Genomic DNA, 15,547 nt, shown 5'->3' with positions numbered 1-15,547 from the left:
ATAAAGTCTCTTCTTGTCATACAATTTCTCCATTCCCCTGATCACCTTAGTAGCACTTCCTCTGTACCTGTTACAGTTTTGAACCTCTGAAACAGAATTCTTAAAAAACTTGTCTCCAAGTTTTTAGCATAGAAACACAGATACTCTTTTTGCTTCTCCTGCATAGTATCCTAGAGTACCATCTGACAACAACTAATGTGATTCGGCTTGCTAACAGATTTTTTTAAAGGGTCTACTAAGAGAAATAGTCTAACAAAATGTGGGTTCCTATCTGCCACTGTTTACTCACCTGGGAAATCACAGTTATTTCATTATTGGTGGTGGTAACACAGCCATGCACATGCTACAGAAAGCATCCTTCACATACACACACAGTATCAGAGGGAAAATGCAGTTTGTATAAAATATAGGGGAAAAAGCTAATGGATACTACAGAGACAAGACTGTAATATAACTAGATTTATCTAGCATGTAGCTCAGTACACTGAGGTGCTTCAACCTTGTAATATAAGAGAAAACTAATGCTTAGGGGTGAACATACAAGAATCACTACTTAATTCAGAGGCCAAGGCAGTTCTTTGCAGAGGTCCTAGAAGACTGGTCAGCCCTGGGAGAAAGACCTTTCTCCAATACCATTTAAGATATACAATCCAGATCTTTAGTTTTAAGGACAGGTGACATTCCCCAGTTTTACCATATGGGAAGACAGCAGATGGTTTTAAAGGCAAACTTTCTGGCCTCCACCATTCTCAATCTTGCAAAGATTACAGAATATAGGAACTGAAAGTCCTTTGGTAATGAATTCATTTGAAATAAATTAAACTGTTTGTCTTCTTAGTTCCTCTGTTTTCACAAAGATCAGTGGATCTTTTAAACAATTTCCATGTGTAGCAGTTTTGCCAGTGAGAAGACGCTATTTTGATCACTCATTTTTGGATTATTTTTTAAAGCAAAAACTCAGTGCTATGTTATAATAAAGAAAATGGAGAGAGTAATCTATGTAAAATGTGTTAATTTTTGTTAATGTGATAATCTGCTTCAGAAATCCAAGAACAAGAAGCATTACTATACACAAACTATTTTGTAATTATTTTAATTCATCCAACTGTAGCCAAATGTTTACTAGGCAATAAAAAATTGATGTGCACTGGTATCTTTGTGTTCCAAATCTCTTGGAGTCACAGAAGGGTCTGCTGAACAAGTCAAGCAAGCCTCTATACTTCTTGCTGAACTCGAAGGCAGAAAACTGCCTGGAGACAAAGACGCAAGCAAAGCCTGAAAAGCTTATGAAGTTTTTCCCTAGTGGTCAAGTGGAGTTGAAGTACCAAGGTTATAAGAAATTAGCTTCTGCAACATATCCTTTTGTTGACCCGGAAGATAATGTACATTCTTACAATGCTCATAAGAAGACAGATGCAATGATCTTAAGCTCTTGAGGCAATACTTATATCCACCTGTCAGCAACATAAATAGTAAGCACTGAGCAGAATGTATATTGCTTAAACTTGCTCTGAAATGGGTCTTTTAAAAGTGCATTATTATATGGATCTTTGATATCTTGGGAAATCTGTGTATGATCTTTCTTCCTGCTGAGATTCATTTCTAAATCCAGGGCTACTACTACAAAAAAAATGTTTGTTCTTTCAACTCTACACTACATTTATTTTCCATCAAAAGTCTTTGGTCCCTGCTGTAAATCTGTCCAATACTGTATCTCTCTGATATAGGCAAAATCTTTCTAGAGTTTTTTTTTATACCCTGCTGTGAAACATGAAGGCCCTAACATTAAAGCTGACAGACTCTCAAGGTAAAAAAAAAAAAAAAAAAAAAAAAAAAAAAAAGTTCTCACAGATTCCTAGCCAAAATCCAAACCTAGTCCATATACACAGCCAGAAAAAGAGGTAAAATGAATAAAAAAAATAAAAAAAAGGAAAGGAAAGGCTGGCCTATTTGTATTATGGGAGAAACCTCTGCCTGCTCAAAGAGCACCATTTTGTGCTGGTGGAACACCCAGTAGACACGGAAGCCTGGTACACACAGCAATTACAAGGGCCTCGATTTTAAAAGTCATCAGTACCTCCAACTGGGGTAGTTTTTCCAAAGCTTTCAGCAGAGCAGAACAGGCCTACTCAATTAACCAAGGCAAGCCAAGTTTGGCACCGTGCCTAAAATACTGAATATCACACAAGGCTAAAATCTCAGCTAGCCACCTCAACTTTTATACAGGGATGTATAAAACTCCATTTTCCACTTCTTTAGCTTGCTCTTTTGGAAAAGGCTCCTCAACAGCTGCCTTCTTCTCCCTTTCTGCACTGGCAGAATAAAACACCAAATAAAAATTTGTGGTAATTTGCTAATATGATACAATTGTACCAGTTGTATTCAATATTGGTACCAGTAATGAATCCTTAAACAGTTATTATGATATGGACAATGAAATCATCAACTTGCATGTTAAAGTGTGCTTTCAGGGCCACCTCTGAGGCTACCAGGCCCATGGCACCCAAGATGACACACAGCCTGCTTGCCCTACTGTCACTGCTGGTGACATGAAAGTCCCGAAGGAGGACACATGGTGGTGCCTTTCATGGGCACCTCAGCTCCACTGTCCACACTTGACAATACCCAAGACAAGAGTGGGATCCCATGCATGGGAAGCCAGAGCAGCAAGAAGTCTGGATCCATAGGACAGCATAAAGGCATAGTTTAAATGAACAAATAAAACACTGTAGATCATCTTCATTACGGTGACCCACATTTTTCCCCTATCTTGCTGCTGTGGGGACAAGTTCAGCTTGGGTGTCTCAGCACTAGACTCAGGTGACTCTAAATACCCTTATCTCTATAAGATAACACAAAGACCTCTCCAAGCTCTAATATTTTTTTTAGGTTAAGCTCCACAGAAAGGTAGGCATGGAGCTGTCTAGAAGCATCCAAAGTTGGTCTTAAATACACTCTTACCTGCCTTACTTCTCCTCTCTTTCCTCAGACTCCCAAAGGAAGTAAGTTACTGATGACTCTTTCCAGAACTGCCAGAGGGTACCAGGAAAGGAAGTGTTAAACACACAAAAAAGGATTTGTGGGACTAGAGCTTTATTTGAAACTGTAGTAGCTGTAGCATAAAGGAAATAAAACATCTTTGGCTTTCAAAGTTCTCTTACCAGATGGATCCATAATTAAGTCATTTGCACAACAAATAAAACATCTGAAGATTGCTAAGTTTTTAGGTAACTGCTATTCTCACTCACACAAAAGTTAGTGAAATACTTTGGCTAAAATGTTAGATGATACCCCTGTAAAACTATCCCAAAATCTAAATTTAGAGTAGATTGTTACAGTGCCACAGATACTGCAGATGGTTCCGGGACCCTCTCATATTTTTTATCATTATTTATTAAAGCTTCTTAAAAATTGCATCAACTATAGCATTTAGCCAGTTTCTATATGTCTCTGCCTCTACTCAGTTTTGATTGATGCTGAGGAAAACCTTACTCTATAAATTCTATAAAAACTAGATTGAATACTCTGTTTTTCCAGTTGTGGACGAAGACTTTAAAACACTGTTCACAAAAATTTAAGTTAAGAATGAACTTTTGCCAGTCTTAGCTATGTACAGGTGAAGAATCTTTTTTATTTTTTTATTTTTTATTTTAGGATGGGATCACTCCCGAAGAAGTTTTAAATCTTTGACTAACGTAGTATTTGAATTTATTTGAAAGCAATGTAATTTCTTAGCTGCCCTTGGGACCAAATATGAATTAAGTCTTGGTGCCTGTGCAAGGCAATATGCCCCTTTCATGGCTGACTGTGTAGAAGCAGTAAATGCATAGACCTGATGGTGATGAGTAAGCAGAGAAGCTATGGAGTGGCAGAATTCTGTTTTCCACCCCCGACTCACTGATGGGACAAAACCTGAACAAGCCCAGGATGATGACTGATAACAACAAATACCTCTCACAGGAACTGAAGGAAAAAAGATGAGTGTTCTGATGCACGATTCCATGCATCACTGCTCACAACAGCCCAGCACAAATGGAATTACCTATATTTTCCCATACCCTATATGAAGCTTCTGTTTTATTCCAATATCATAACTTCCTTGAGATCAAGTTCAACCACCACTCATTTAGCAAACCCACCTCTGTGGCCTACAGGTTCACCTACCAGCCCTATTTGATGGAACACATTTGAATGCATTATAAAAAGAGGAAGAATTTAACCTCAAAGTGGGATGTCTTAAATTACCACTGTCACAACTGCATGATGCTATAGTCAAAGAAAAGAACATTCAAGCTCAAGTAATTCTGATCTTAAAACACAGAGAAAAACAACGAAGGTAAAAACCTGGCACCTACCCACTTCAGCCAAAGTTTTGATACATGACTCCACTGAGGCTTTCTGAGTTGGGTTTGGCCAGGTGCAGTTGTAAATTCTAAAAGCAGACTGCAGCAGCTGAATAAAAACAGGCTGATGTGTCTGAAAACAAAAAGATAAACATGTAATTTTATACTTTACCATCTCCTCACAACTGCCCTAAGGTTTGATATAACATAAACCACGTGCATGGGTTTTGTTTTTTTTTTTTTTAAGCTTGTACACTCAAACTGCGGATCAATTAAATTCTCTTTGCTCTTCAGGGCAGGAGGGAATGCAAATCATTTCTGCACCCCTACAGAGGTCAAATCATGCAATTTTTACTAAGATCACCACTGACATCAAGTAAGCACAGTACAGAGCAGAAGGACTGAAGAGTCTTCCTGGTTCTCAGGTACATGTTCTTTTTGTCGTAATGCACAGCATTTTTCTCATACAAATACAAAGACAGACCTTGATTCTGCAAAGATACTCTATCCAATGAATTCACAAAAGCCACGAGTAAATATGACCTTATTGAGCTGTGTGCTTTTTCAGAGTTGTAAAGGGTAAAAATTAAGAATAAATGATTTCAAGAGAAACTAAGCTGCTAGCCAGTGGCATGAAAAGAGAGAGAAATTGAAGGAGGATAAAAAGGTACAGGATCCCTATTCCTTCCTATGACAAGGTATCTCATTAATGGGCTGAATTACGTATTTGTCAGTCTCTTTTTCTTACCTGGAGGCTGGTGCTGTTATCTGAAAATGGAGAATTGAAGAAGCCACTTACAATGTTCATTACAGGCTCAGTGACATATTTCTCCAGAGATGTGTCTGCATGTTTACGATCTGTGGTTGTGTTACAAACCTACAGGAAAGAAGAAGACAGCAATGAGATTCAGTATTTTCAAGTAAGCCAGCTATGTTATTTTGCATTTATTACAACCCATGTAATAAGATTTGTTCTTAGTATGATTTAGTATGTTCTTAGAATGACTTTTATATAAGATCTATCACAGCATATTATCTTAGAGTTCAAGATTTATTTGCAGTAGCTTGTCGTTCTTCTTGAAGATACACATTGTCTTTTAAATTCCATTATCTTCTGAACTAATTCCTTCCGGTTGGCTGTCTATTCTTTCCTACACCATGAAAAAAGATCCCCCTAAATCAGCACATTGCGTTCCACTTACACATTTAGACAGATTCAAGAAGAAAATGGACCTTTCCTCCCATTGTGAAGCTAGGTTGGAAGAGGCTTTAGAGACAGACGAGACAAACACATTAGGTTAGAAAGATTTCATGTAATGTTTAACTTCTTGCTACAATCAATCACCACAAATAGCAGCAATGGCGAAGCCCATTTGCAGAAAAAAAAATTAGAGAGCGGGAAACAGAAGGAAATACCATAGTCCATACCAACAGCCTTTCAGATTTTAGACAACATTTCTTAAGAAAGCCACCTGAGGAAAATATGAATGACAAACTAAAAACAATGAAAGAAGAGAATGAATGGTACTGGGACAACTCTGGAGCACAGAAGGATGATTAAATGGTAGGAGGATATGGAAAGATTCATACAGATGAGTCCTGAAGACACCCTTTGGTACAACACTGGAAGTTTGTTGCTGCATAAAGATGTCAGGCTTAAAGAAAGGAAAAAATTACTGGGCCAGTATACATGCTTCACTATTTCTTTTCTTTTTTTTTTTTTTTCCCAACATGTATTAACATTTATAGTCATTTTGAATTTGCATATGTCAGTGAAAACAGTAGTAAAAGGAGACCTAAAAGGAGTCTACACAGAAAAAGACAGTGAGAAAGGCAAACAAGGACTACAGACTATACTTATCCTACCTCTTCAACAGCCTTTGAATAAGCAGTTCTAGTCATGTTCAAAAAAAAAAAAAAGACAAAATTATTCGCTTTCACCTATGCAAGCCACAGACTTCTGTAACGTTCTAGAGAATCTATGCAAGAATAGAATTTATTTTCTTTACAGACTTCTGGGATAACTTTCAAATTACTATCTGAGCTTTTAACACAACCATGAATCTGTGTACTACATAGTTATCATTACATCATTTTATGGATGGGGAACTTAAGTCCAGAGAAGGTGAGTGAATTGCTTAAGGTCACAGAGAGAAGTTGGTGATAGAACCAGAGAAATAATCTGCAGCACCTGAATCTCACACAGGGCAAACATGCTCTCTAATTACACTGTGCCACTGTGACACTTGGATACCACAAGACAGCAATTTCACCAGCAGTGTTTTAAGGAAGGTTACTGACATGACATCCAAAAGCACCCACATTCAATGGAAGATTTGAGTCATGGGAACACAAAAGCATTTTGAGTAGAGTATAACACAAAAGCATTGTCATGTGGTAGGCAGAGGAATAGCCAAAGATAACTTGCAACCTACAGGAATTAGGCATCTGGAGGAGCTCTGTCTGTTTTTCTATAACGTGTCAGAAAAACAAGTCATGGCCCAAGACAGCGCATTTTTATCACCCCAGAAAAGGAAAGATTTTGGTCAGAGAAGCAACAGTGCCTAAACTGAAATAGCAAATTCTTCAGCCCTTCAGTTTGGGAAAATTATGACACCTTCTCTTCCCTAATCCTCATGAACATAAAATATTGAGTTAATAATAAAGCTTAAAAAATAATTACGAAAAAATCATAGACCTAAAAAAAACCTCTTGATGTTCTTCTGCCTTTAATTAATCTGCATGCCCATTTTCTCTGGAACCCGTAGCTCTGAGGCTGAGCATTTGTGATCCCAATGGGAAGAGAGAGAGCTGTGCAGTGCAAGCGCAGTGAATTTAGAAATCAACAAAACTAAATTCCAACATGCTTTTAAGCTTTCCCCTTCACTCATCTAACAAGCAGAGCCATATGTGGGGGGGGACACAACTGTGCTCCAACACAGGTCTGAAAAATTCCCGTCATGGAACGAATTTGGAAATCCTCTCATTTGCTCTCATCCTTCTGCCCTTTAGGGACTAAAAAATGTTTCCTTGTGGAAGAAAAAACCTGAAATGAATGAAATGGAGACGAAGATTGAGAAAGCAGTGTTTAAAAACCCCGTAAGAGGCTTTGGGACTAAAACTCACATGAATAATACTTCAAAAATTCTGCAGAGAAAGCCACGATGACTTTACAGCTGTCAGATGCTGGCTCTTCCTTTAATCCTGTTCAGAATACAGCTGCTGATTTACGGAACAAGATACATGCAGGAAAGGAAAGCCATTCCTTGAGCAGCACCCACTTCACTTAGTGCTACACTCTCTTTCAGTCATACTTGGGAGAAAGTAGGTTGGCAGAAACTGTAGAAAAAGGATGTCTTTGAAAGTGAAACTGCTTTTGGCAAACTGAATTCATATACAAATCCACCTAGTGTCTGATTTGCAATGTATCACATTGTTGAAAGAGAATGACAGGACTAAATATTTCCTTCTTGGGTATAGCAACAGATAAGAAAATTGGTTTTTCTTTCCTTTTTTTAAAGGGAAAAAAAAAAAAGGAAGAAATCCAACCTGAGGATAACACTCTCCATCTTTCACCTTACTGCTCTCTAATAACAGACTCAGATTCAAAGCTCACAAACTCACCCACTGACAGCCATTTGTAGCCGCTAAAAGGAAAGCATTTCCCCCTCCCCCACGCAAAAGCATCTCTTTTAGCTCACTGGAACACAGAGGATCAAAGGGCTCTTTTTCTAAATGCTTTGAAAGCTATTGTAACATCTTTCATGAAGCTGACAGCATTCTAACTGCCCTGATAGCTACATAACGCTGATGTATTTATAACACACGGGCTGTGCCTGGGACCCAGAAAACCAGATCTTAACAAATACACTCAATAACATAGAAGACACAGCTACCCAGAGGGACCTGGCAGAAGAGCAGAACAGGCCACTTTGGACATGCTCGTTTGTAGTTCTTTTAGCAGTTAACCTTATCTGAAAGGACTAATCAGGCACCTACCCTGACGACTTCACAGAACAAAATAAAACTGCATTTTGCAATTCAGAGAAAACAGCATACATACACAAAATACAGCATTTTAATATACTCGCTATTCACCTCTGAAGACCTGGAATCTAATCTCTTATTAGAAGGAGAAAAACAAACTCAGGACTCACTAGCATCAGGATAACCCTAAATCATCTGGCACCAAGCAGCATGTCTCCAGGCTCATGAAGAGAACTGTGGACAGAGCCCTCTTTCTGCATATGTCTGCTTCTAGCCAAAGGGCAAGCGAAATTGATCATATTAAATAGCTAGGGAGGGCAGTCTGTCTAGAAGGTCAGTTCCGGGACATAGCTGGAACAGGTAACCCAGAAAGGGATTAAAACAGGAGAAAATACTTCTAGGGATAAAAACAGCAAGGTTAAAAAACAGAATCTCCCTCCAAGAAGATTTCTGTTCTTAATTTTCAAATGAGGTTGGTGTGTCCAGAAGGTCTTTCACTGTAGAACAGAGCCACAGAAAAGACAAACAGCAAGAAAATAGGATTTGCAAAGGTCTCATTACTGCTGAAAATGGCTACTACCAAAAAAGAGAGAACAAGTGTTCAGGTGTTAACCTGTCCCCAGAAAAAGGCAAAAATAAAAACATTTATAAGTTTTCTGTTTCACAAAGAAATGACCAGGTCCCTGTGCCTATCAAACACCACAAGTCTCTGAACTCATTCTTCTTTTGGCCATAAATCATGGTGACTATTGAGGTATGGTATTTTCTCCCAAAAGGTTTTAAAGAAATTATTTTGTGGCACACTATTACTTTGGTGGAAGTGTCTGCTGCAGGTCTGAATTGAGATTCTTTTACCTTTCCTTCTCTAATTTCAACAAAACAAAGAATGTAAGGAGTAAAAACATGAAGGATTATAAAATGTAATGGACCATGGACCAGGAAAGGATAGGCATGCACTAAGACAATGTGCTTTGTAACACCTCTAAAATGCTGTCCAGCAACAATGATCAAATACAGGCCACAAGCACAAAAAAAAAAAGTTTCTACTTCTTCACAGAAAGAGCAACTCTATCATTTGGCATTAATAGTAGGCTCTTACAAGAAACATTACCTGCAAGAAAAGGGATACGAAATATAAGCTGTACTCATTATGTCACACTAGCTTCCCCTCATAGTTCCGCTACTGTAGGTTATCCTTCTTTAAGTCATCAGTTTCCCTGCTTTTCTGCCTCCAAAGTATCAGGAAATGGAAGCCTAAAACAACTGATGACTGGAAACTTAATGCAACAAGTGATGACACCAAGAAAATGACTGGGGTCCACAGGAATTGAATGCCTACAGTACTAACCCTGTCCCATCACCTTGCATGTACTTAATGAATGATCATGTGAAGAAAAATTGAGAGGTTTTGCAAACACTCTAACATTAACCCCCCTACAAAGCTTATACACAAATTAGATCTACACATGCCTTTCACAGCCCCGAGAATGTAGAGACAGTAGAATAAAAGACAAAAAACAGGTCAAGGTGAAATTAAAGAAGGAATACGAGACAAAGAATTTATCCCTGACCTTCACTGTATTAATAGAGTAAACCAAGGAAATTACAGAGGTTTTTGTTGTTTGTTTTTAATTACCACTGCAATGAGATATAACACACACTCACAGAAGAACACATTTTCAACCCAATTCATTGTGAGTCAAACCCATACATATGACTTATTTTTCTGGAAGAAAAGAGAAGGGGACATTGGTTCCAAAATACCCTTTTGGAAAGAGAAGACTGTTAGCAATTAGCAGGTTGAATGATGATAAATAAAATACAATAAAAATGGCAATCTGTTTTAAAAAAATCTGTTTATATTCAACCTTGGAAAGAGTAGTTAATAAAATAAATGAAGTTTGCAGAAAGAAGTTGTTGACAGTTCAGTTGTCATCAACAACTATACTGCAATATTCATAAAGCTTACCCTTGCCATATCAACAAGGAAGTTCTCAAATAACTTCCAAATATGGTTACTGGCATAGATTTCTTTCATTTCCACTTCAGTGTCCACGTAGCAGTGGTTAACAAAATTAACATAGGCAATTTTCACCTGCAGGAACAGCAAATGCACAAACAATATGAAACGGAACAACAAAAACCATTAACATTCTGTTGTCTACCTGCAAAAACACTGAATGATAAAGATCATCCTTTACATAATAAGAAACACCAATAGCAGTAATACTGTACATTTAGTTCTGAAGATTTAAGTGGTAAGTGTGGCAACAAATGCATTAATGTACTTAATGAATGATCATGTGAAGAAAAATTGAGAGGTTTTGCAAACACTCTAACATTAACCCCCCTACAAAGCAAATCAATAATATATCTGATACTAAAATGACATTCAGACTACAAGGGCCTGGCTCCAAAGTCAGGAACTGTCAAAATGGAGGACACCCAGGTACTAGTCAGATGATCCTTGTGGGCTGATGCCTTGCAACAGGCTTGCTAAATACCAGAAAAAGGTCTTTAACAGAGCTGAGACTGCAATCCCTATTTTTCTACAATCCTATGCAGCACTTATACTCAGGGTGGGTATAACTCAGACTCAAATGGAAGAGAAAGCTTGTGCAGCACTGGAACTACAGACATTAACGTTAGGAGGAATTTTTGAGCAAAGCAAACATTTTTCCTTATAAGAAAAGAATCAGTTATCACAAGGTGACTTTCTCATGGTATGGAGGGATTATTTATTTCTGCAAGGCCCAACTGCATTGATATGAGAGCCATGCCTCCAACAGATAGCCTGTAGAAATCTCACACCTCTGACCAATGCATAGGACCAGAACAAGTTCCTGCAGAGATTGTGAAAAGATTCCTTTTGATCACATCAGGTTTCGTACAAGCACTTCCATTCTCATCAGCCTGAGGTATCACAGTCCTGCTGAACCATGACTGGTAGTACATGCAGAATTAGGCCTCTATAAGCAGTGAATAAAAACATTTGCCAGACTGAAGCTGAAGTTAATTAAAAAAAAAAAAAAGACTTCACAAAGCTCCCACTGATTTCAGCGTGCCCAGAATGTTACCCCACAGTTGTCAACAAATTGAGGCAGTGGCAAAATATTAACTTGACAAATCACTCTCAGAAAATCACAAAAAAATCACAGATCACAAGCTGACTAACAAAGTGCTGTACAAGGGAGAGTTTTCTATTTAAGAAAATACTAGCTATCCTTTCTCATTTATTCAACTTAACAAGCAACACCTTTTCCCAGCCTGTTTTCTGTGCAAATATTTAACTTTTCAAGATATTAGAAATAACAAAACATTTTCTGAGTTTCTAAAAATTGTAAGTCTGCTTCATCATTCAGTGAGTCTTACCTCAGGTATGCAGTCATCATGGGTCACCACTCTCACTATATCATCCAGTGGCAGGAGTGAATTGCACTTGATCTCTGTATATACGTTTTTCCCTTCTGTACAAGCTGCTAGCAATTCCACTAGAGTGATGTGATATGCTAAAGGTCCACCCTCATCTGCTCGATCTCGCTCTGAACACATCATTTGGAGTAGAACTGGAAATGATGCTCTGTCATTGTAGAATATCAGCACATCTTCACCACCATTTATCAGCTGAAAAAGATACCACAAAGCTTTAAGTGCCCTGCAATGCAATCATTTTCTTAATTATTTAGTTCTACCTTTAAGTACACAAAGATTCTCTAGCTAGAGAGAGCATTCTGGAAAAAAAAAATTAGTCTGATGTGGCTTACCAAATGCACATTTCAAAACAATAGCCAAGGCAAACTTCTGCTCTTATCTACTATAAGTGCAAATCTGGAACAACTCAACAAGGAATGAGCTAATGTGAGGTGAACTTCAAGTTTAATCTCTATGTAACTCTGTGTTTACCTAAGAGATTATGCCATCCTCATTATTCCCACTATCCCAACGTTTGTTTGAAGTTAATTAATTACCCTTACCTCCTGTTATGAGGCCGGGATGCATTATTATCCCTATTTTACAGGTAGGGACTTGAGGTACAGAAATTAAATCTTATGTGCTACCTCACACAAAAAGCCTGTGGCTCACCCAGAATTTAACCATTCTTCTGTTAGGAAGAGCTCAGCATCTGAAACAAGGATGAGTCTTCCTAACTGTGCAAATTTGGCAGGTGAGTCTTGACACTGTCATTGCCATGCCAGCACTTCCATTTAACAGAGAACTGGTGTATGTGATAAATATTTGATTTTGCTACAAGTACATTGCTCATCTCAGGAGGATCCAGAGCAGAAGTGGATGTTGGCAGCACCATTTCAGCAGATCTCACAGAAAAGTTTTGCTCTAATACTGTTTTGTACGTCCTTCACACACACCTATACCGAATATGTGAATAGAAAAGGGAGAACCAAAGAAAACATAGGTGTGCTACGTGATGGGGAAGGTCACATCACAGACAAGGACATCGGCAAAGCAGAGACATTTAATGCCTTCTTTGCCTCCACCTTCAATGCTGATGATGGGCTTTGGGACCCCAGGTGCCCTGAGCTGGAGGACTGTGATAGTGAGAATGACAAACTCCCAGCCGACCCTGAACATGTGCAGGATTTGCTGCTCCACCTGGATCCATACAAGTCCATGGGTCTGGATGGGATTCATCACAGGGTGCTTAGAGAGCTGGCTGACATCATTGCAGGACTTCTCTCAATTATTTTTCAACAGTCTTGGGAATCTGGAGAGGTCCCAGCAAACTGCAAGCTGGCAAATGTACAAATTTCCAAGAAGGGCAAGAAAGAAGACCCTGGCAATTACAGGCCTGTCAGTCTCACATCAGTGCCTGGTAAAATTATGGAGAAGATTATTCTTTAAGTTACAGAAGCACACCTGGGGGACAATGCAGTCATTGGTCCCAGCAAACATGGGTTCACAAGGGGTAGGTCCTGTTTGACTAACTTGATTTCCTTTTATGATAAGATGACCCATCTAGTCGATGAAGGGAAAACAGCTGATGTGATCTCTTTGGATTTCAGTAAAGCTTTTGACACAGTTTCCCATAGGATCCTACTGGACAAAATGTCCAGCATACAGCTAAACAAAAACATCATACGATGGGTAAACAATTGGCTGATGGGCAGGGCTCAAAGGGTTGCAGTCTGTGGGGCTACTACATCAGGCTGGCGGATGGTCACTAGTGGGGTCCCTCAAGGTTCCATTTTAGGGCCAGTCCTCTTCAATGTTTTTATAAACGATTTGGATGTAGGACTAGAAGGTGTTTTGAGCAAATTTGCTGATGACACTAAACTTGGAAGAGTTGTTGGCTCTGTTGAGGGTGGAAAGGCCTTGCAGAGAGATCTGGACAGACTGGAGAGCTGGGCGATCACCAACTGCATGAAGTTTAACAAAAGCAAGTGTTGGGTCCTTCACCTGGGACGGGGCAACCCTGGCTATACGTACAGACTGGGCGACGAGACGCTGGAGAGCAGCCCTGCAGAGAAGGATCTGGGGGTTGTGGTTGACAGCAAGTTGAATATGAGCCAGCAGTGTGCCCTGGCAGCCAGGAGGGCCAACCGTATCCTGGGATGCATCAAGCACGGCATTGCTAGTCGGTCGAGGGAAGTTATTGTCCCGCTCTACTCTGTGCTGGTGCGGCCTCACCTCGAGTACTGTGTGCAGTTCTGGGCACCACAGTACAAAAAGGACATTAAACTGTTGGAGAGTGTCCAGAGGAGGGCGACGAAGATGGTGAAGGGCCTAGAGGGTAAGACGTATGAGGAGCAGCTGAGGTCACCTGGCCTGTTCAGCCTGGAAAAGAGGAGGCTGAGGGGAGACCTCATCGTGATCTACAGCTTCCTCACGAGGGGGAGTGAAGGGGCACATGCCAATCTATTCTCTTTAGTGACCAGCAATAGGACCTGTGGGAATGGTGTCAAGCTACGACAGGGGAGGTTCAGGCTGGATATCAGGAAGAGGTTCTTCACTGAGAGGGTGGTTGCGCACTGGAACAGGCTCCCCAGGGAAGTAGTCACTGCACCAAGCCTGTCTGAATTTAAGAAGCATTTGGACTGTGCACTTAGTCACATGGTCTAAACTTTTGGGTAGACCTGTGTGGAGCCAGGAGTTGGACTTGATGATCCTTATGGGTCCCTTCCAATTCAGGATATTCTATGATTCTATGAATATACCTACTGGCAGTGCTGCTCTCTGAGTCTGTGTGGAGCCGTAGACCTCTCTGCTCTCCATCACTTTCCTTTTAAGCATAGTGAACTCTCACTGAAGGTGTTAGTAAGTTCCCATAAACCCTTTCTAATACAGAATACAATTTGGCAGCATAACAGCCATACTATTTTGCAAATAAGGCATTTGACATATCCAAGTCCACATGTGACATAAAATCCTAGCTTAATGAATTCAAGGGTAGAAATAAAGGTTGGTGGAGCTGTAAAGAAATAAGAAAGCAGCAAAAGCAGGAATGAAAATTAGCCTCCCAGAGGAACTGAGAAGTAGCAACATTCAGGAAACAATTCATTACATTTTCCAGTGTTACAAAATTTCAGTTTTTGAATTTACAATGTATGGAGTGTGTTTTCCTCATTGCTTTCTTATTTTTACTTTGACAATTTGATAGAAAATTGTGATGTCAGTTGTTCCTGCACTTCCTATTCCTCTTTTTATCCTTGGATTTTTAAAATGTTTCCAGTCTGACTTTTCAAAATAGACATTTTCTGGACAATCCACAGAAAAGAAAAACGTTTTAAAAGGTACAAGTGCTTGGGAGGGAAGGAGGAAACAGAATAGGAATCCAGAAGTCATAAATTTAATTGCACTCAATGACAAAAAGGAAATGGGGCAAATAACAGTATTCAAAATGTTGGAAAATTGACCTATCCAACATTTTAATACTCATGTCTGGAGTACTATGCTCTTAAGACATTTCAAATACAAAATAATAAAAATTCCACAGCAAACCCTCTGGGAAGGTAGATGTTTTGTCACTTTCCATTAAGTTGACCCCTACATTCCTGTATGTTTTCCATTTATGTATGTTTTGCACAGAGGAGAGGGAAGATGAATCTTCCCAGGTTTCCTCAGAGTTACAATCTTATGTCAAACCCAGACATATCTCTTCCAGTATTGCCTGATAAAAGGGCAAGTCAAGTTGATCCCTCATCCTTTCATGTACTTATCACTGATGAATGAGTAAGAAATAGCAGGAGATACTGAGTTTG

General features: G+C 39.3%; 1 protein-coding gene across 1 annotated transcript in view; it reads right to left on the bottom strand.

Moving 5' to 3' along the window:
- ITPR2 (inositol 1,4,5-trisphosphate receptor type 2) overlaps positions 1-15,547 on the bottom strand; it is a 268,862-nt gene that overhangs the window by 128,863 nt on the left and 124,452 nt on the right. The window contains 4 exon segments of the mRNA XM_035540839.2: positions 4,356-4,476; positions 5,092-5,220; positions 10,300-10,425; positions 11,703-11,954. Of these exon segments, the coding sequence (XP_035396732.1) occupies positions 4,356-4,476; positions 5,092-5,220; positions 10,300-10,425; positions 11,703-11,954 (628 nt within the window).

Source organism: Cygnus atratus, chromosome 1 (genome assembly GCF_013377495.2).
Source record: "Cygnus atratus isolate AKBS03 ecotype Queensland, Australia chromosome 1, CAtr_DNAZoo_HiC_assembly, whole genome shotgun sequence".
Lineage (NCBI taxonomy): Eukaryota > Metazoa > Chordata > Aves > Anseriformes > Anatidae > Cygnus > Cygnus atratus.
Note: the sequence above shows the minus strand (reverse complement) of the source record. Positions and strands in the feature narration are given on the sequence as shown.